Below are 20,768 nucleotides of genomic sequence, written 5' to 3'. Positions count from 1 at the left end.
ACTATTTGACTGCTGACAAAATGCATCATATAAGTTTTGGTGCCATTCACCAGCACCACATGCTGCTTATGACTTCCTCGTAGGAGAAAAATAGCCACATTTCAAGGGCAAGACAGTCCTCAGAACAGGGACCATAAAGACAACATGCTTTACTGGGAGCTCTGTCCAAATTCAGTGTGTGGATATTGTCAGGTGCTTTTTAATTGCTCTGTAATGAGAGCAGGTGCTAAATTGGTTACCCAAATGGGCACAAACATGTGATTAACTCAAGTCTGTTTGATTACAGTGCAGGCAACACAGCTTAGCAGGTTGTCAAACCTGATTAAAACTCTGCATGCTTTTGACCATAGAAAATCTATTAAGATTAGTCAATTTTAAAATGTTAACATTTATTTAAAAATTTGAAAGCAAAGCTTAAAGGGACTTAAATACTTAATAAATGCTAAAACACTTAATGGAATTATATAAACCTGAAGAAAGAAATTTAACCTAAACATGGCTTCATCCCTTGATTCTCTTCTTATTCAAGTGAATGGATCCCAAGCCCTGCCACAGGTCGTGTGGGCAGATTCACCAGTGTAAGTGCTGAGGAGTTGCTGCAAGTCCAGCTTCTGCTGCTGGACTCAGTGAGGAGTCAGGGAAATGCTGCCAATAATTCTGGGACTTCTGAATCCCTGTGCACATCTGTGGGAATGTGAAATGACGCCAGCTTTGTGTGGAACTTCAGCACCCCCTGTAAAGTGTGGGCCGTTAACTCCACAGATGCTACCTGAACTGCTGGATATTTGTCTCAGGTTTGCAGCATCTGCAATGTGTTATTTTTGTGTTGACTTTGTTCTGGATCAACATGCCATTCAGTGGAAGTGTGAGGTAGTAGGTAATCCTAATAAGTGCCCCCGCGCTACTAATAAGCAAATTTCCAAAAAATAATATCTGCTTTGTGAGTTGACACCAGGGTCGAATTTCAGGAAAGCACTGTTGTCATTCATCCAACTGAATTTGCAAAATTACTCAGCACCGGCCGTTTTATCGTTCACCTGATAAATCTAACTGATGGAGGGAATGTCGATGGAGATTAAAATCTTAAATAGGCGCTTTTATTTAACAAAAATCTTCTAGACCATAACTAGTTCAGAAATCTAGGGCAGATTGTTCTTATTTAAAGAAGATCTTAAACTCCTGTTTGCGAGTTTCTCTCATGTTTTAAGTTAGAGAGAAAAACGAAATCTCTGCTGACAGCTCTTGACGTCAGCAGCTTTTAGGGGAATCCCACAATTGTGAACATAATCCTAGCACAGCATGGCACAGCCAACGCTGACCAGATTTACAAGTAACTAGACAGGCACTTCTTGCCCATATGGGAGACTCCAGAACTATTACTAATTGATGGACTTCAGTTACTATCCATCGGGACGAAGATGTGTGCCAGAGGGATCTTCTGAAGGGAGATTACCAGAAGATGTTTCCATTATTTGCCACCCACCTAAAGTCGATACTGTCACGCTTGCTCCATGTATATAAGCCTGGTGTATGGATGGATAGATGCAGAGCATTGTGCATGTTACTTAGACCATTTATATGTACGTAATAAAAAAGGCAGTTAAAGATACCAGAAGATATTTTTAACTGAATTTATTCATCCGTCGGAACATTTTAAAGGTAGCTTGGAGATAATAGTTTGACGTTCAGGTAAGCCTGTGCTTTTATTTTGCAGTATTTCCGAATACACTGTAAACTCTCAGCAAGGTATTGATAGTATAAAAGTAACGTATATTGACGAGACTCTGCTCGCTTGAGCTTTTGAATTAAATCCGGTTATATTTTGAGTTACTCCTACATCGGATGAGTTATTTTGACCGATTTGTTGGAACGCCGTAACGACTTGAGAACAGCGAGTTTCGTCAGTCATATACAGTGCGATCATTTCATTCAACAAATGTAAACATCCGAGATGGCATGGCTATTTCCCGTCGAAATTCGGCGTTGCTTCTGCATCGCTATATAACTCTGAAAACCTGCTTCAGCCTGCTAAATGAATTCGGTGATGTGTGCAAAGTAGATCTGAACTAAAGCCTGGATTGCAATGTGCTGCTTTGGCAATACCTTTCCTAATCCATGTCTATAATGTGACCTAACAAGATATTACGTATGGAAGGAAATATGCTTTAAGGGAGGGATGGAGCATGCTCGCATCATGTAAAACGGGTTAAAACTCAGGAATGTGGAAACTGAATTGTGCTTGTGACACCTCCACATCCCGTGATGAGAAGCTTTAGATTTGATCTAATGAGCCTTATGTTAAAAATCGTTCACTTTGCAATAGAGCTGTGGTTGTTGTACACGCTAATTTAAACCTCCTCCCCAGCAAGATTGGAGCACTTTCTGTCAGCAGTCCGTCCGGCAGGATTTAGAAGGCAATACGGAGTTGCCTTGGTACTCCAAATGCTTCTGAAGGGAATGTTCATCTTTTATCGACTTTTCCTTTATGTAGAGATGGGCCGACGGAGATGGCACACTTTGCTGGGCATCGCCCTTCTTTTGGTCAATGCGGGTCACTGTGAAGGCAGAGCAGAGACGAGGCAGAAAGCGAGACAATCACCTTTAGACCTCATCTTAAAAGGCGTGGGAGACAGCAATAACGGGGGCAGGAACACAGTCAAACGATACGACACTTTCTATGCCTTGGATCAAGACTACAAACAGTTCACTAAAGAAAAAGCCGTGTTTGTCCCAAGGCTGGACAAACCAATAGGTAAGAAGAAAGCGAAAGACTCCTGGGTGCGGATCCTCCTCCTCTTAGCGCTAAACTAGGGATTTTAATCCCGGTTATCATACTTGAATACGTAGAAAGGCATGTTTAATTCCACCTTTCATGTGGGGATTTAGGGCAGTCCATGCATAAAAGGTTCCGGTTCCAAACCGTCAGGTCGTGTCTAATCCTATATCAGATGATGTTTTTGCCCGTGTAAAAATATGCATCAGTGCCCTTCTAATATATCTGGCAAGAAGTCATGAGTAGCAATTTCCAAATAAACTGATTTATCAAGAGCTAACCCATTAAAATTGTTTTACCACTGTCTTTGATTTCATGTTAATAGTTACCTTGTACTATTTCAAACAGGTCAAATTCAACATTTTGAATTTTATATTGGCAGAGGGGAAGTAAATGAGTTGTTTTGATAAAAATGAAAACAAATAAAATGAAGGCTGGCCCTGCTTAGCTTTTGAAACAGTAGAAACCCTTTGCAGGGTCATGTGCTGCATCTACCCACAGGACAAATTATTTCATTTGAGTGCACCTCAGTTTTCTGGTTTTAACCATGGTACGAGTTGATTTGAGCTGCAGATAATGAGGTCTTTGAACACAATTAGAAATGTAGAAATTATCTTGCTTGAAATAAACCTATCATGTAAACCTGCATTTTATGATAAGCCAACTAACCTACATTTGATACAATCTCGCAAAAACAAAAGCCTTTTGAATATATGCTTAGATAAATAAAGGCTGCCAATAAAGTACTGCAACTTGAAATCAAACCAGTGCTACATTTTAAACTTAAATGTGTTTCTTATGCTGAAAAACAGCATGGTTTAATTTCGTTTGCACATTCAGATTTACTGAAACTTCTCATCATGCCATTTTCAATGATGTTCAGTGCCAAGCAGAATTTCATAAAACTGACTATTTACATCCATCTCGATTATAAAATGATACAGGATTTTATTGATGTCAACATGGTTTTGATGTCAATATTTCCTCCTTCCTCTTTACACTACTTAACATTAAAAATCCATTGAGATGTGGAATATAATTGGTATTAAACCTGTCAAAGAATGTCAGCTTATTTTGATTTTGTGACTAATCCCGGAACCTTTTGTCAGGATATTTTAGTACAGATTTTTTTCATTCATTGAGAAAAGCATCTCAATGTAATTGTTTGATTGTGATTGGAATCCCAAGTGTACGGGGAATTGAAGAAGAAAACCTCACTGCTGTTACTAGAATATCAATTTACTGAACTAATCAAATATAAAACACTTGAAATAATAGGGAAATAGCACTTTGCAACCTTAGTTTTGCTCTTGGAGTTAAATCCAAACACAAGTTAAGAAAGAGTTATGATTCTTGCCAGTTGTTACAAGACAAAAACAGTTTTCATTCCACGGCAGCATAACTCAGACTTCACATTATAACTAAGAAGCCAAAGCATATTGAAAACAAGTGGTACAAGTTGTTGAATTCCAACTTGATTCCAATGGGATGAGAGTACTTAAAAGATTGTGGACACTTGCTATCCAGATAATGAGTGAAATTTCCACAGGAATTTATCCAGTGATGGAAGAGTGGCTCACATGCTTGGCTGCCAAGCATCTCCAACATTCCAGAAACATAGTCAAATGCATTGTTGTGGCAAGTTACTGGTGTCTGTGAGAGCATTTCAGTAATTCATACTGTAATCTGGCCTTTTAAGGGAGAGTTGACCCACCACCACTCTGTCACCCACAATCTTTCCAAACCAAAGAAGGAGTAGGTAGTGAAAGTCTTCAATAATAAATGACAAAAATGAGTAATTTTGCTTCAGGGCATGAGAAAATTGATCTCTTTGGAACACATTACCTTGATTCAGGATATTACTTTAGTTCAGATTCCTTGAGTGTCTTTAAGTTCTCCTGAAAGGACTTTTCAAAAGATGCTTCTTACAGAGGTACTTTGAGAGCTTTTAGGGCAGAATTGTTCTAGTTCTCCCCAGCTTGTTTTGAGATGGGGAGGGAAGACTGGGTGACAGACCAACAACTTTAAAGGAAATAGATGGAGCACCGGCAGAGTCAAGTTTTGTACTATTTTGGGCTCCTGATGCAGAGATCCCTGGGATTCTGCCTTGTCCTGGGAAAGATTCCAGATCCTAAAAGAATAACAACTAAGGAACAGGTCCTTCTTTTGGTGGGCAAAATACTTTCCATAATTGACAACATAAGAGGGATATAGATGAATGTTTGGCATGAAGTTTATGTCTCATATTTAAATAAACTATGTAATGATAGGTTTGGACATAGCAAAAGGAGAAACCTTGTCATTGTATGAAATGGTTTAGTATACCATTTTAATGGATAAATTTGCCTATTTAAAATAAATGTGCTATTTTCATGAAAGATAATATAGACTGATAAAGTAAGCTATGCTGATATCTTTGCAGCTGAAAGTCTGCTACCTTGGTGTATATCATGTAGGGATGGCTGATCCAAATTCGTGCCCCTTTCTTCACAGTTAGAAGATCTGATAGCAAGGACATGTGAAACTTTTTGAATTGGCATCCTTTAGTTCTGATGCCACAAGAGGAAATAGGTGGAGTGGTGTCATCCACTGGAAACTCAGCCATTTTCTTTCCACTTGTACCCACATAAAACAAACTTTATGGCTTAACTGCATGTGAAAAAAAAACTAATCCCTTGTCTGTGGATGTCTGAGAGGTTCTACTTTACATGTGTTAAACATAAAGTTTTTATATAATGAGGATTTCTTAATCAACCTATCAAATTACACTCAGTACTCAAAGTGATGACCCTAATGACAACCAGCTTGAAAGTTATGATTGATAATAATAACTTGCAAACTTGCGACAATAGCGCCCTCTTTCGTGTTTTATTTCAATATGGAAAATCAGCTCTCTTTCCATTGCATGAGCTATAGAAATGGATGAGAAAAAATAAGACCACATCAAATTTTTGCAAAACTTTTATATGTGCAATCCCTTTGTATTTTTAATTTGACTGGTAAATAATCTTTGTTCCATCCTTTTCCGAAATTAGTTATTATAAACAACTGCAGTTAATATCAATCGCGTGTTGTCATTTGCAGCTGCTGCCTGAGTGGTACCCAGGTGTATAAACAACTCACTGAGGCTTTCTGGTGGTTTCACAAATCTAGATTTTTGAAATTTTTCACTTCAGCATTACTATAGGCCTTCTACAAGCACACGACGTTCCATGTATCTGCCTATAAATGCCATAATTAGATTTTGGATCTTGAGATGATCATGCAGATGAACACAACCACTCTACATTAGTCATTTCAGGTAGATTAAATTGAAGTAATGACAAATTAAAGAAGTTTTACCACACTGTGCCTTTTGAGTATACTTCTTGCGAATACTTGTCACAGGAGACCACAATTATCCCAATGCTTTTGTCAAGAAAGTGCATGGTTCCAATCCCACAATGTCAAGGATCACCTTGCTGAAAATCAGAGTTTCTTTTTGGCTGACTTGGAATTTGATTTGTATGTAAAGACTGATAGATTCCTTTTGATCTTGATCAAACTAATAAACTGTCATCATGTTGTCAAATTATTATCAATCAACTTGAGTTCCTTGCCAAAGTAGCAACATGAGACATCTTTTGGCCATTGTCCCATTGTTTTCAAATTTTCTCATTCATGACAAACTCTATTTTTACTTTGACCAGTCAGATGGCAAAGATATCTGAATGAACCTGTTCCAACTATAGAAATAGATTGAGTGACAAATATAAAATGGTGAGATTAAAATTCCATCCTCCCTTGTTCACACATTCATTCAAAACACATGAAGGATCCACCTTAAATGTGGGATTAATAAACCAAGAATAAGACAAAACATAAAATGATGGAAACACAAAGATACTCCAATATTACTTTAAGACAGAAATATTAACACTTTTATTGCCAAACTTCTGTCTGAGCCAAGGGCTGTACTGTAAATAGGGAAATGACACATTCCTGGGACACAAGCTTCAAAGTAAAAAGTACCTTTAAAGGTTTTCAAAGTTTTGAATTTATTACTTGAGATAATGAAAATGCATTTTATGTAGCAGAAATTACATTCTAATTTTGTAAATCAGCTGAAGATAACAAATATTCGCAATTTTAACCTCAAGAATATTAAATGAAATCTTAATTTTCCTCCACAGAGGTTGTCCATAGAGACTCCAACTTGAAAGGGAAGTTTTTAAAGCATTTTGCAGGTAGGAACCATTTTATTGAAGCACACTCATAGAACATAATCACATTGTTTTAAAATTATAATACATTTACTTGTGACAGAAATATTCTTATTTATCTTATTAGTTATCTCTTCCTATTTATCAAGCAGGACCAATCTCATTCTCATCTGAGTGCAGTAAGCAATTTCAGCGTCTCTATTATAACACAAGGGATTGTTCCACACCAGCTTGTAAGTACACTTTATTTGTCTATAATTGATTATTTATGTAAATGTAATACATTAAGGTCATAATTCTTATGCTGAAAAGTAGATAAATGCAAACAGTTTTGGATTTAATGCTGTTGGGCAATGGTCTTCTGTGAGTGACAGATCAACAACAGAACATTGTTTGCAGATGTCACTGAGTGAAAGTTATTATCTGCTTCAAAATGGATAAAAGATGTCCTTAGGGTTTTTGATTAGTATGATGCCAACGGCTGTTTCCTACTTTTGTTCACATATATTGGGAAAGTATATTTCTTGATATGTTGCTGGCCACCCATTCCACAATACTGCTTACCCTTAACCATTTTAACTAGACTGACATTAGACATACGAATACCAATGAGTCCGATGAGTCTCAATTTAAATGCTAAATGATGTCCAGTTGATATAATTGGATATACGTACCATTTTAACTGTGCATTTAACTAGGACAGAAGATAGCACAAAGGATCCTAGTTACAAGAAGCTCAGATTAGTAATTACCTTTTGAGAAGAAATTACTTTCGAGAATGAAGCCCAGAATTCAGTGTTTGTATATGTTTAATTTTGTTTCCAAATACTGATCTAAATAGTCTTACAGCTTCTTTTGAAAATAACATTCATTTTTAGCACCAACATTGTGGTGCGGTTATTCCCAAACATTATTGGTAACAGTGACACAAAAGTTATATTATTTCTGGTTTTAAATAGAAACAGGAGACTGAATCATGTTGGCAGTGGCAGGCATTTCTGAGGAGAAGTGCTGATCTTCAGCTGTTTGTATTGAAGTTGAAGTTAGACTTAGTTGATCTGCTACAGTTCTGTGACTTATTGACTGACAGGCACTGATATATTACATTGTGGAATTGCCACACAGACACTATGCCAGGGCAGACCTGTTGTAGGATCAGAGATGCTGCTCATTTGAAAAGGGATTCTTCGGCTGCAGAATGGAGAAGGAAAGTGCTTTTAAAAGTTATTGTGCCTTAATACATATAATGATTTGTAAGTTATATTATAGTCATATTATGTGTTGTAAAAATACTTTTTGGAAAATAATTATCTATTATTTTCAGTTATATGCATCAGTTCTTTATCTAATACAAATCAGACACGATCAGCAATGTCGTCATCATCATCATCTTGAACTTCTTCCTTCTTTACTCCTCTCCATTGTGATGTGGCACATGTGCACTCACAGACAAGAATAAAGAAATGATTCTTAGCCCTACTAAATGCTGTCGTGAAACAGCTATTGCTTAGCTTTCAGTCAACTACTGTTGATTCCCATGGAGCTTCACAGAATGGATCTCTAACTTTGTTACCTTCCTTATTTCTGGGAACCTCTGATGTGACCTGTGAAAAATTATAACAGCAGATGTTATCAGTAAGCATCTGAATGGAATCTCTGTGGATGCCAGCAAACAGGAAACACATTCATGCACCCATGGTCCCTATAACATAAGAGTTTGGCACTTCAAGAGCCGTCATTGCTTGTGAAAGGATCTCATGTTCTAGATAAAAATGTTAGAGAGTCATTGAACTGGAGTGTTCTGTGAATGAGGGTATGTCATTCTGTTAAAGCAATGCGTGAGTTCCATGATGTCCAGTTCCCTTTCTTAACTGCAAAATTATTTTATTCACCATGTATAGTGTCCCAGAAATTGAAAGTTGGCATTCATGGAACATAGAACTGTACAGCACAGAAACTGGCCTCTTGACCCACGATGTCAGTGCTGAACTAAATTAAACTAAATCTCTTCTGCCTGCATATGATCCATATTCCTCCATTCCCTGAATATTTATGTGTCCTTCTAAGAGCTTCGTAAATATATCACCATTGAATCTGCTTCCACCAGTTACCCAGCAGCCAGTTTCAGGGACTTGCCACTCTCTGTGTAAAAAAACTTGCCCTGCACATCTTTAAGTTTTGCCCCTCTCACCTTAAATGCATGTTTGACATTTCTACCCTGGGAAAAAGATTCTGACTGTCTAGCCTGTCTATGCCTTTCATAATTTTATAAACTTCCTTTAGGTCTCCCCTCAGCTTCCGGTACTCCAGAGAAAACAACGCAAGTTTGTCCAACCTTTCCTTATAGCTCATACCTTCTAATACAGGCAGCATCTTGGTAATCTCTCCTGTACCCTTTCCAAAGCCTCCACGTTCTTCCTGTAATTGGGGTGACCACAATTGCACACAATACTCCAAGTGCAGCCTAACCAACGTTTTATTTAGAATCATTGTGATTACTTGGTGGCTTGGTGATGCTGCAGTTAGTGCACAAGGATCCAGTTCAATCCTGACCCTGGCTGCTGTCTTTGTAGAGGTTGCATGTCCTCTCCATGACTGCATGGTCTTCCTCTGGACGTTCTTGTTTCCTCCCATATCTCAAAGATGTACTGGTAGATTAATTGGCTGTTGTAAACTAACCCTGCAAATGGCTAAAATAATCGAGTGGGAGTTAATGGGTGTTTGAGAGAAGATAAATTGCAGGGATGCAGGAGATGGAGAATGATAGGAAATGGTATGGGACTTATGAACCAAATGACCTTCTGCTTTGTTGCAGTAACTAACAAAGAGGAAATGTCTCTAATGACAAACCTGATCCAGAGGATGTGAGGGCCAGCAACTGAGAAGACATTTTCTTCTGGCACCTTCCTTACAGTTCTCCAATGTGTGAAGTTAAAGGCAAAAGGGTGAAACAAAAAGACTTGTATTTATAGATCACCTCTCATGACATTTGATTATTCCAAAAAACTCAACAGTTACTTTGTCTTTTGAAGTCTAATTAGATGCAGTGTAGGAAAAGCAGTAGCTGATCTTTTCACACCAAACCAACAAAGAGAACTTGAGGCAAATGATCAGGCAATCTGTTTCAGTAGTGATGGCTCTGGGATATAGGTTGGCCAGGGCACTGGGAGAACTCCCTTGCTTTCCTTTGAAAGAATATTGTGAAACTTTCCATAAGAGCCTGGTTTACTATCTTAGCCTGAAGACACAATAACATTTTACAACATCACAAGGAAATCTTTTGTTAAAAAATCTTGGCAATTGAGCATTCTGGTATAAGTTGGCCGAAAAATCACATCATGCACTTATTGTGCCTCCAGGAATCTGTGCCCGTGTTAAATTGTTGCAGATGTTGCTATCTTCCCATAACAATTTTCTCCCTATCCATCCTCCCGGTAATGCACTCATATGCTGCAATGGATGTTAAGATTCTAGTCCACGTATCAGTCTATAAATAGACTAAATCTGTAACTCAGAGAGATTGAAGTCCTGTTTCACCAGTGTTACTGTCAACCAAAGGGCAACACAGAATTTCAGGGGATTAAGCCAATGTATACCCATTCTCAGGAGTCAACTTACACAGGGTATAGCAAGTTGAAAATTGTTATCTGGCAAATAAGTTGTATGTTCAATTATATTTTGTTGGCACAAGCATCATGGGCTGAATGGCCTCATGTGCTAAGAGGTTCAATGATCCTGGTTGCTATGCATGCAATGAATTAGAATCAATTTGCACAACCTGTATGCATTCAAATAATGTATTTTCAGTTCTAAATATGCATCAAATAAATCAGACATGATCCAACTTTGTCCACCCTTTCCTCAAAACACCTTTTCCCAATAATTTTGTACTACATTTGCTCATAAGAAGTAGCGATGGCACAGTGATTAACTTGTGTACACATTTACAATAACATACTGGGGCAGACATTCCACTGCCCACCTGCCCTTGGACCATATTGTTTTTTCCAGTGTGATGTCTGATGGAATATTCTGCTGGCAGTCTGGCTCCTAGTACATCAGCATTTTCTGGCACAATGCAACATGACACAAGATCTCAGTGGAACTGGCTGGCTGCACCCCTCAGAATGGATTTGACAGCTCATGATGCCTTGGGCCCTGGACTTGCTAGCTTGCAATGTTTCCATTGAAATATTTGTGGGAACTATGAAAGAAGTCAAAGTAATATTGGAGAAAAATAAAATAATTTATAATCAAAACATTGAAAAAAACACTCATACTGTTAAAATAATTAAATATATTTACATCAACTGAATTAAATCTGTTTAAGAAAATGTCTATTTATGGTCCTTTAGGCCTCAATTTCTTTCAATTAATTTGAATGTTGATTTCACTGGGAGTTTGTTCTGGGGTTAGTTTTTTTTTTAGTGGCTTTTCATGTTGATCCTCTTACTCAGGGCCTGAGCAGAACTGCGACACTTTCAAGTGTTATGAGCAGACGTGATATGTGGACAGTTGTCAACATTACTGGCATAAGCTCTAAATGAGTACCAAAATGTTGATGCATTGGTACCTTTCTTCCTGCCCCAAACAAGTGAGATGTTTCCTCACTAATCTTGTAATCTGTGGATAGGATCAATGATACAAGGAACTTGCGGGTGATTCTGATGGAAGTGCTGGAATCATAGCTTGTGAAAATCTAAAGTTGTCATTAAATCTAGCAATTTGTGGGCTAGTACCACAATATCAATCACAAAAGTTGCGAGATTGTTGTACAAACTCAATGGGCTCATCAATTTATTCGGGCCGTGCAATCCCTCATTGTCTTCTGAAGTGACCCATCAAAATGAAGTCTCATAGGGTCCAATGGTGAGATCCAGGCTTGCTGGGATTCTCCAGCATCGTGGTGAGGAACTGTCTCTCAGATCCTCTGCTGAGGTGGACAAAACACAGGATCCCAGAACCCATTGATCTTAATGGGCATTTGAAGTCTTCAGATTAGGAGACAAAAGAGGAAGGCAAGTATTTTAGTTTAACATTTTTAATTATTTCAGTGTTTTTAATTAACAAAGCTCTTCCCTCAGCTTTGCATTCTTTTAGACGCTGGTGGAATACTTTGGGGATGGGAACTTTGGCGCAATGGTCCCCTGGACCATGCTTTTGGATTTCAGGAAGAAGAGGGCTAACAAGATGGACCCTCAACAGATGGTGTCTCTGGACAGCAGACTTGGCTCAGAATATGTGGCCTACCACATTTCCCAGAAATTTGTCAAAACATTCAACATTAGAGAGTTACTTTAAATTTTAGTGGCTCTGTAGTCAGAACAGTTACAAATATAAATTAATGCAGACAAATATAAAGCATTGTTTATTGGAAGGAAATAAGTGGCATACGTTTCTATAAATGGTGCTGAAATAGCTAAGACGAAAGTAAGGAACATAATTTGGAACAGCAAGTCCTGTAAAGTAGTTTCATAATCAACAAAGCCAATGGAATGATAGGCAGGAGCAATACAAATCAGAGAAGTAGGATCATGGTACAGCACTTAAATACTGCACCTGGTTGTGATCACTGGGATCAGAGGTGGATATTCAAGTACCAATAGTAGCATAGGGAAGAGCCAAAAGGCTGATTCCTTAATGCTATGGATCTTATTTATAAGAAACATCTGGAGAAATATGGACTTTGTTTTAAAAGATGTCTGAGACATGATTTTGTAAAGTATATATGGAAACTAAAGGAAACAGCATGCCCAAGATATTACATAAGTTAGGTCCTCAATTTAGAACATAGCTATTTGACAAGAACAATAAGGGTCCTGACTGAATGTTTCAAATTTGTATTGTGATAGTTCAAGTCAAGTTGGATCATGGTGTACCAGCATGGCTCAATACGTTATTCAGATCAGGATGATTTGTTTAGATTTTCAGCACATGTTCTCTGTTTTTGATCAATATTTGATGTTTCATTCTAAAACTGATTAAATACATGTTTGAGATGGTTTTATTTCTGGTTAAGTTGGGGTGGGTATGGAAACTGAACTGTGTTTGGTTTGGACTGGCTGTGATTGGGCCAGGTTTGTACCAGGTTTTATATCTACATACACCTCCACTAAATTAATCTTCAGATAGAGTAAAGGAGGTAGGAACCTTGAAGAAAACAATTGGTTACTGCTGTGGTTGTTTGGTTGGGATGGGGTCTGGCGTGCAGTTCAGCATCTCTCTGTACAGATGACTTTAATGGATTAAAATCTATTTTGTGATCTTACACGTAGGAGCTTAATGTTGCGGGGAGTGGTTTAGGGCCAATAATCCAGAACAAAATATCCAAAATATCCTGGCTTTTGAGAAAATTGAACTAATAATTGAAAGCTAGCATGGATTTGGTAAAAGCAAATTGTGTTTAATTCAATTCTCTTGCTGAAGTAAGACGGAGGGTTGAGGAGAGCGGTGCTGTTACGGCTTTTAAACAAGTACTTGACAAAATACTTCTTGTTAGCAAAATTGAAGTCCATGGAATTAAAAGGATAATGGCAGGCTGGATATAAAATTAGTCAGGCACAAAAAGCAGAGAGTTTCTGATGTGGAAAGTATGTGGTGGTCTTCCTGAGGATCTGTATTAAGCTCACTGCTCTTCTTGATACATATCAGGAAGGCATTGTTTCAAAGTTTGTGACACTCCTTAATGATGTAGTGAACTATAAGGACTGCAGCAAATATCAGGAGAGCCAAAACAGAAAAAGCTGGAAAAACTCAATGGGGCAGGCAGCATTTGCGTAAAGAGAAACAGTCAATGTCTTAGACCAATTTAGTCAAAAAATATTGGTATTTCAGGATCTTAAATAAGCATGGAGTGTATCACTGATCATGCGTGTGATTGATCTTAACCTATCACAAAGTTGTGACTGGTGTGAATAAAGCAATTATAACTTATTGTCTAAGGGAGGGGAAATAGGGCTGATTTTCTGTTTTTTATGTAAATTAGTTTTTGGTGCTCAAAGTATTTTCATTCTTTAGAAGGAAGGCTTCACAGCACATTAAAATAAACTATTTGTTTTGCATCAGCTGAATTGCTGCATCCGTGCTTATGAAGGCATGAGATTTAAATATGTTGTCTGACCCCACCATTATACATTGGAAGGAATTCTACCGTGTCTTGTAGGAGATGGAAGTTGATCTGCCCTGTGGAAACTCAATGACATAAAAAGGACGCTGATTTGACTGGTTAATTTCCCCATCAAAATTAACATGTAGCCTCCCCAAGCTGTCCAGGTCATGGACAAGCCAAAGGACTATTGGGTGCATTGCGCAGATTCAGAGGCCACGTCCCAATACGTTATAATATTTTGAGTGGGCTTTCTCTCACCCCACCTGTGAGCAGTACACCATAAGTGAATCTTTCTCTTATCCCTTTCCCTAGTATCTTGGCTAGCTGTAGCACCAGAGTAGCTCCACTAAACCCATAGATATGCATGGAGGCAGACCTCTGGGTAATTATAAAGACAGAGAAACTCTGTAAAATCCTCTTTCTCTTTCCAGTCTCGTTTAATTAAAAGCTAGGCAGGAAATTAGTGTATACTAACAAGCAGGGTTTTTTTATGCATCCCCAGATAATAAGAGCAACACATATGTTGCTCTCAATATCTTGGGATGAGCAACAGATGTGTTGCCTATATTTTCTTAACATTTGCTTTCTAAGCAAGATTTGCAGTTCTGATAACATTGCCTTCTTGGATAAATGAATGCAGAGAAAGCATGAAGCCATTTTAATTTAGAAGTGATGCTCAGGTTCTTATAACTTGCTTTCTTGATAACTAGGCATCTTTCTTTCAGGTGATAGCTCTTCAACCAAAAATTTAAATTGACTCTGTTCAAGAGCATATCTTGAAATTTGATGATCTAACAAAACTTGTTTATTTAAGTCTTGAAGGGTGAAAAAAACAAGAATTTTCCCTTGGCCGTTCAGTCCCAGCTCAGATATAACATAGCAGGAGTATTCAGATCTGATGTGAAGTGTAGAGGTCTCCAGCAATGTGTTTCAAACCAGATCAGAAAAAGAAAGAGTGAGCATTTTCAGCTCACCACACCTGTCGTCTTGTGACTTCTTTAATTGAGAATAACATTGTAATACGCAGTTAGAAGCGTTAATGCCAACAAGAATTATTCTGAGACTACCTGAACTCTGCTAACATGAAAATTTTACAGGCAGCTGACAGTGAAGATGATTAGAATTTAGGACCTAATGAAAGGCCAGTGTGTAACCCACAACACTACCTAGTCACCTTAATACAACCATTTTATACAGAAGTATCACACTAAATGTGGCTTTGTCTGAGTAGATAACCAGATTAATCTAAGCCAGGGTGCCACATGCATCTGTCCTTATGAATCTTATATTATTAAACACAGTTCAGAGATAACATGCTCCTGTGCAAAGCAAAACAACATTCAAGACACAAAGGAAAACATTACACATCAGAATCTTAAAAAATAACAGTTCATTTTTTAAAGTCATGTAGTTAGTGAAAATAATAATTTTAATGTGCCCAGCAATAATCTAAACAAAGTAGTATTTTCTAGACTTCTGTGGTAGCTCTGTACTTATATATTGGACATAAAAGATAGGAAAAGAAAACTTATTTAAGTGTGGGATGGTTTGTTTCCAGTCTGTATGGGCTTTGGTATGATTTCTAAATTCATAAATCACAAATTTTTGGCCTCCCAGTTGGATGACTTAGAACAGCCATTAGATTAAGTAAACTCTTGTTGATGCACTCCTTTACAAAGTTAGTTATGATGAACAAGATAGGCATTTGGTCTGCCCATCTTAGAAGTCTTCAGGTTCACCGCTCATCACCAACAGATAATAAAATCAAAAATCCTTGCTGTTGCATCAGGGCGTGCAGGAATACTAATTTGTTTGTACAAGTGTCACAGTACATCCACTTGTCAGAGTCTGCTCCAGACTTTTTCTCAGTACTTCCAGCAACAATCTAAATGCTTTCTCATTAAGTCAGTTACCAGTGAGCCATCAGCTTACCTTGAAAGTGCAGATGAGACTCGATTATGATCGCATGATGTGGACGTACACTTTTACTGAAGGGGGTGGGAGATTTCTCTGGAGCCATCTTTTTCTTTGTCTTTGATTTCCGTTTCCATGTGGATTCCAAAGCAACTTTGCCCCTTCATTTATGTTCTCTGCAGCTATCATTTTCTACTGGTGCTCAAGATTCTTGCCATGGGTAAAGACTAGTCCTTTCCTTTGATTTTTCTTTTAAATTTCTTTAATGCTCATTTAAAGCAAGTGAGTAAACCAGATTATACAGTGAGGATGATATTTTCATTTAAATTGGGTAACATTTTAATAATTCTTTGCATTCCATTGTATTGCACTGATCTTGTTGAATTAAATCTAAATTAACTTTTCTATGAGATTGCATGATGTGGACGTGCACTTTTACTGAAGGGGGGGGGGGAATTCCTCTGGAAACATCATTTTTTTTGTCTTTGATTTCTGTTGCCAAGTGGATTCCAAAGCAACTTTGCCCCTTAATTTAGAGTTTGCAAAGCACTATAATTAAAATGATGTTTTAGAATAGCACACTAAGCTCATCTTAATGAAAAAGTTTAGAACCGCTGATGCGCTGAATTTAGCTGAAATAGTTTCCCACAAAAGAGTAATTCTTGACATCATTACATTTTGCCAAAGCAAATAACAATTTACAGTCAAAGCATTCCATTATAGAATTTGTTACAGCATTAGATTTTGTTCCTTATTTTTTTAAACTTGATAGTGAAGTATAATCAGAGGCAGAAGTTATTGGAATGGGATCCCCTGGTATAATCAGATGCAGAAAAAAATTGTAACTGCTATCCGCTTCATCATCACATATCACCCTACTTTTTGTAAATGTGGTTATTATTCATTGTTATGCAGAACATTTTGCAACTAAGTAAAAAATGCCAGAAATGTATTTTTGTTAGTTTTCAAACAAAGCCAAAAGTACACAAAATTGGATCAATTTAGTGCTTGCCTTTCAAATTGAAACTGTGCATGTAAGCCATTTAATCCAGGGATGGAGTGCACTGATGATCATTTCCAGGTGAAACCACATCAAATGAGAAACTAACCCAGAATATACCTGTGCACAATTCAGCTTAGAAGTTCTGAAGTTTCCTGGCTGCCAATTGCACATCTCTCTTATGAACTATGACCTTTATTGAATGGCTATAAAAAATGTCCACTGTGCTGAGATCGCCAATTAGATGTCAATTGAAAGTCACGTACTGACAGTAATTGTCTATGGCTTGCACACACCTTCTGCCAGCCAAAAATTTTCAATGATCATGGTATTTGAAATGTCATCTCTGGTTGTTCCATCACTGATTGCAGCCTTTTTGTACTTCGCACATGGCAGATAAACAGTGTAATTTGTCCCTCATTGGTGATAGTGTAGGGTGACTTGTGGCTTGGAGTCAATGAGCAAATGATCTAGAGGGGTGTCTGCATTCAAAGAAGATGGTTTTGTTCCCCTACCCTGCACCTTAATGACAGCCTTGAATGCAGTTATTTTGTGGCAGTCATGGAGAGAAAATTTCTTTATGGTTTGATACCTTTCCCAGGGATTAGCACAGTAAAAGCATTGCAGTTGGGCGTTATTCATCTTGCTCCTATGAGGTAAATTGGTTTATTATTGTTACATATAGCAAGGTACAGTGAAAAATTCTGATTTGCATGCCATCCATACAGATCATTTCATCACATCAGTGCATTGAGGTAGTACAAGGGAAAACAATAACAAAATGCAGAATAAAGTGTTATATTGCAGAGAAAGTGCAATGCAGGCAGACCATAAGGTGCAAGGCCATAATGAGGTAGGTTGTGCAGTCAAGAATCCATCTTATCGTACCAGGGGACCATTTGGTAGTATTATAACAGTGGGATAGAAGGTGTCCTTGAGCCTGGTGGTACGTGCTTTCAGGCTTTTGTATCTTGGACTGCACTGGTGCTATTTCAGTGCATAAATTTATGCTTTACATGTATTTTTGCGAGGGATCTGATTGGGCATTAGTGGTATGTGCAGTACATGTTTAGCACACCAAATTAAAGGGGTGAAATCCATTCTAGGCAAAAAACTCGAGGCCCAACCAAATTTCCAAGCTAATTAATCAGTTTTGGCTCTTAGCATTCATTGCATCTGACATCTGGCGTGACCCCACCTTCTGAACCCTGACTCTGCCTCTCTATTGCAACCTCCCTCCTCCAGTTCCTCTTTGACTGCCCCAGTCCCTGATCCCCACACCGCCCCCCCCCAACCAGTGACTGGCCCTGGACTTAATTTTGCAGGTGTCAGGGTGATAAAAATAGTGTTTGATACCTTGGAAATTGGATGCTACTAAGTTTCCACTCAACTGATCCATAAACAAAACAGTCATTGCAGCAACCATTAGAAGCTTCAGTGAATTTCTAGGCATACATTTCTTATATAATCCATTCGGTTTTTCTTCCAATAATATAAAGGAAGTAAGTTCAAGCAACTTTAGTTTTTGGCAAGTAGTTCTCCCCACTGACTTTCTTTTTTGTGCACTGCCCAGTTGATACTTAACACTTGTGAGGCAAAAATGACCCCATAATTCCATAATGAAATAAAACTGATGATTATTTTCCCACCCATATAACTTAAACAACTGATATCTGGTCTGATGCCCTTCATGAATATTTCCCACTAGCTTTCCCATGGTCCCAATGAAATTCAAGGTAAATTTTCAATGTATTGGCCTGGGATAAAGGGGGTGGTACTATGTGGGTACAACAGCATTGCTGTATGCTTCCTTATTGCAAGGAATGAGGTGCTTAATGTTGGGAAGCCACCTCCGTTGCTTCATATGTGATGAGCATTGGATGCTTATTGATCCTGCCAGATGATAAAGCAAATGCATAAAGCAAAAGAACCAGGCAAGCATTGTCTCTCTCTTGCCTGGTTGATGCAGGGTTTCGACCCAAAATGTCGATAATGCCTTGAACTCAGCAGGCCAGGCAGCATCTATGGAGAAAAGCAGGTGGTCAACGTTTCCGGTCTGAAGTCTCTTGTGTCTCCATTGTCTCTTTCTTACCTGGTTATCTCCTGATCTGATGTTTGTGTCCCACAGTAAGTTCATGTTTGTTCTAAAGGGGCAATAATGATGTAACTCATTTTATTGAAAGTCTAGTCTGAGTAAATGCATATTTCTCCTGAATATGTATTAAGCCTAGGATACTTGGTAATGCAACCTAACCAAAACATGTCTATAATGGTTGTTCCCTTTTATGCGGTTTTGGCAAGCTAACTTGCTTGCTTTCCTGTTTATTACAAAACGTGATGTAGCCAGGAACCTGCTAAGGCATGAACTCATTCATGATTCTCATCTGAATCCTGCTTTGTCATTTTGTTACTCATGAATTCAGTTTTATCCAACCCTTTTAGTTTGTACTTCTGCAGTAAATTGTATAGGATTAATGCAGAAATAAATCCTAGCACTTTATTAGGAAATTTTCTGCCAGTTTGCTTAAATACAATAAAAACATTTCCATCAAAGGGCTTTGCTCTTCACTGCCCATCTCCTTAACTTTTGTCTTCACAGGAAGTTATTAGTTGTCTTAGAACAATAATAAAACTTATTGTCAGGTGAGTATCATCCGCTGTTTACGTGACTATATAGGACAAGTGATTAATTTGCAACTCCCACAGGTATAGACCAGCAGCAACATTGGAATAGAAATAGGCTTGATCCTGTGTATCCTTTTGAACCATTCAATTAGATAATGGGCTGGACTGAGCTGCTCTTCAGCCAGCAGGTCCAGAGAGAATGCTCAGCTTGCTGCAGTATGCCTGTCAGCTCATTTCATATTTCTGCACCTGCAATCTGCTACTGAGTAGTGCAGAACACTCTGGAGATCAGATACAGACACATATGACCTCCTGCTATGCCTCTGGACTAACCACTAATTCCGAGGGTGGTACCTCATTGTGCTGAGATGAGGGGAGATAAACATCTTATGCAAACACTCAGCTGCATGACAGCCTCAGCTACTGCACAACTAAACTTCAAGCAAAAAACATAAGTGGTTTACTTTTTCAATTTATTTTAATTATGTTTATTAACTTTATGGGTTGAATGTGGTTTTAAGTGAAGTTATGACTTTAATTATTTTTTTCATCATTTGTGCTTTTAATGAGCACAAAGTATCAGAAGAGCATTATGGCCTCAGTTTCTGTTCCCTGCAGTCTAGACATGACTTTCTGTCCATTCTTCCCTTTAGTAGGGCTGCTGCGTCAAGTCCAGCAGGGTCCTGCGACCGAAAGAGCCATCGCGCATGCTGCAAAAGACAGACATGAGGTGCAAGCACAATCTCACCCAATGCCTGATCTGTATCTTAACTCAGGAGACACAAGAGACTGCAAGTGCTGTAATCTGGAAAAAAAAACATTGCTGGAGGGACTCAACATGACAGGCAGAATCAGTAGAGGCAGAGGAATAGTCATTGTTTCAGCTTGAGAACCTGTATCAATCCTGATGCAGGGTCTCGACCCAAAACATCAACCATTGCTCTACCTCTGCAGGTGCTGCCTGACATGCTGACTACCTCCAGCAGTTTTTCTTTTGTATCTTAATCACTGCACCTGCTGGGATTCTCACCTTTTACTCTTAGGCTGGCAAAACTTATCAATGTCTTTCTTGAAATTTTTTGCAGACCTAGTTCTCAGCAGCTCCACTTAACGACTGGGAGGTTGTGGGGATGAATTATATGCATG

General features: G+C 38.3%; 1 protein-coding gene across 5 annotated transcripts in view; it reads left to right on the top strand.

Annotated features, from left to right (window-relative positions):
* The first annotated feature begins 1,403 nt into the window (after positions 1–1,403).
* alkal1 (ALK and LTK ligand 1) overlaps positions 1,404–20,768 on the top strand; it is a 35,394-nt gene continuing 16,029 nt past the window's right edge. Inside the window, exons 1-5 of one of the 5 annotated variants that reach the window (XM_052023556.1) lie at positions 1,404–1,689; positions 2,492–2,752; positions 6,946–6,999; positions 7,125–7,208; positions 8,300–8,410. In XM_052023556.1, the coding sequence (XP_051879516.1) occupies positions 2,494–2,752; positions 6,946–6,999; positions 7,125–7,208; positions 8,300–8,370 (468 nt within the window). In that variant the 5' untranslated portion in view covers positions 1,404–1,689; positions 2,492–2,493 and the 3' untranslated portion in view covers positions 8,371–8,410. Of the gene's footprint in view, positions 1,690–2,298; positions 2,753–6,945; positions 7,000–7,124; positions 7,209–8,299; positions 8,411–20,768 lie in introns of those variants that run through there. The other 4 variants (XM_052023552.1, XM_052023551.1, XM_052023555.1 and 1 more) reach the window with 4 other exon arrangements.

The sequence above is a fragment of the Pristis pectinata genome, chromosome 9 (assembly GCF_009764475.1).
Source record: "Pristis pectinata isolate sPriPec2 chromosome 9, sPriPec2.1.pri, whole genome shotgun sequence".
Taxonomy (NCBI): domain Eukaryota; kingdom Metazoa; phylum Chordata; class Chondrichthyes; order Rhinopristiformes; family Pristidae; genus Pristis; species Pristis pectinata.
This window is presented reverse-complemented; position numbering and strand designations above follow the sequence as displayed.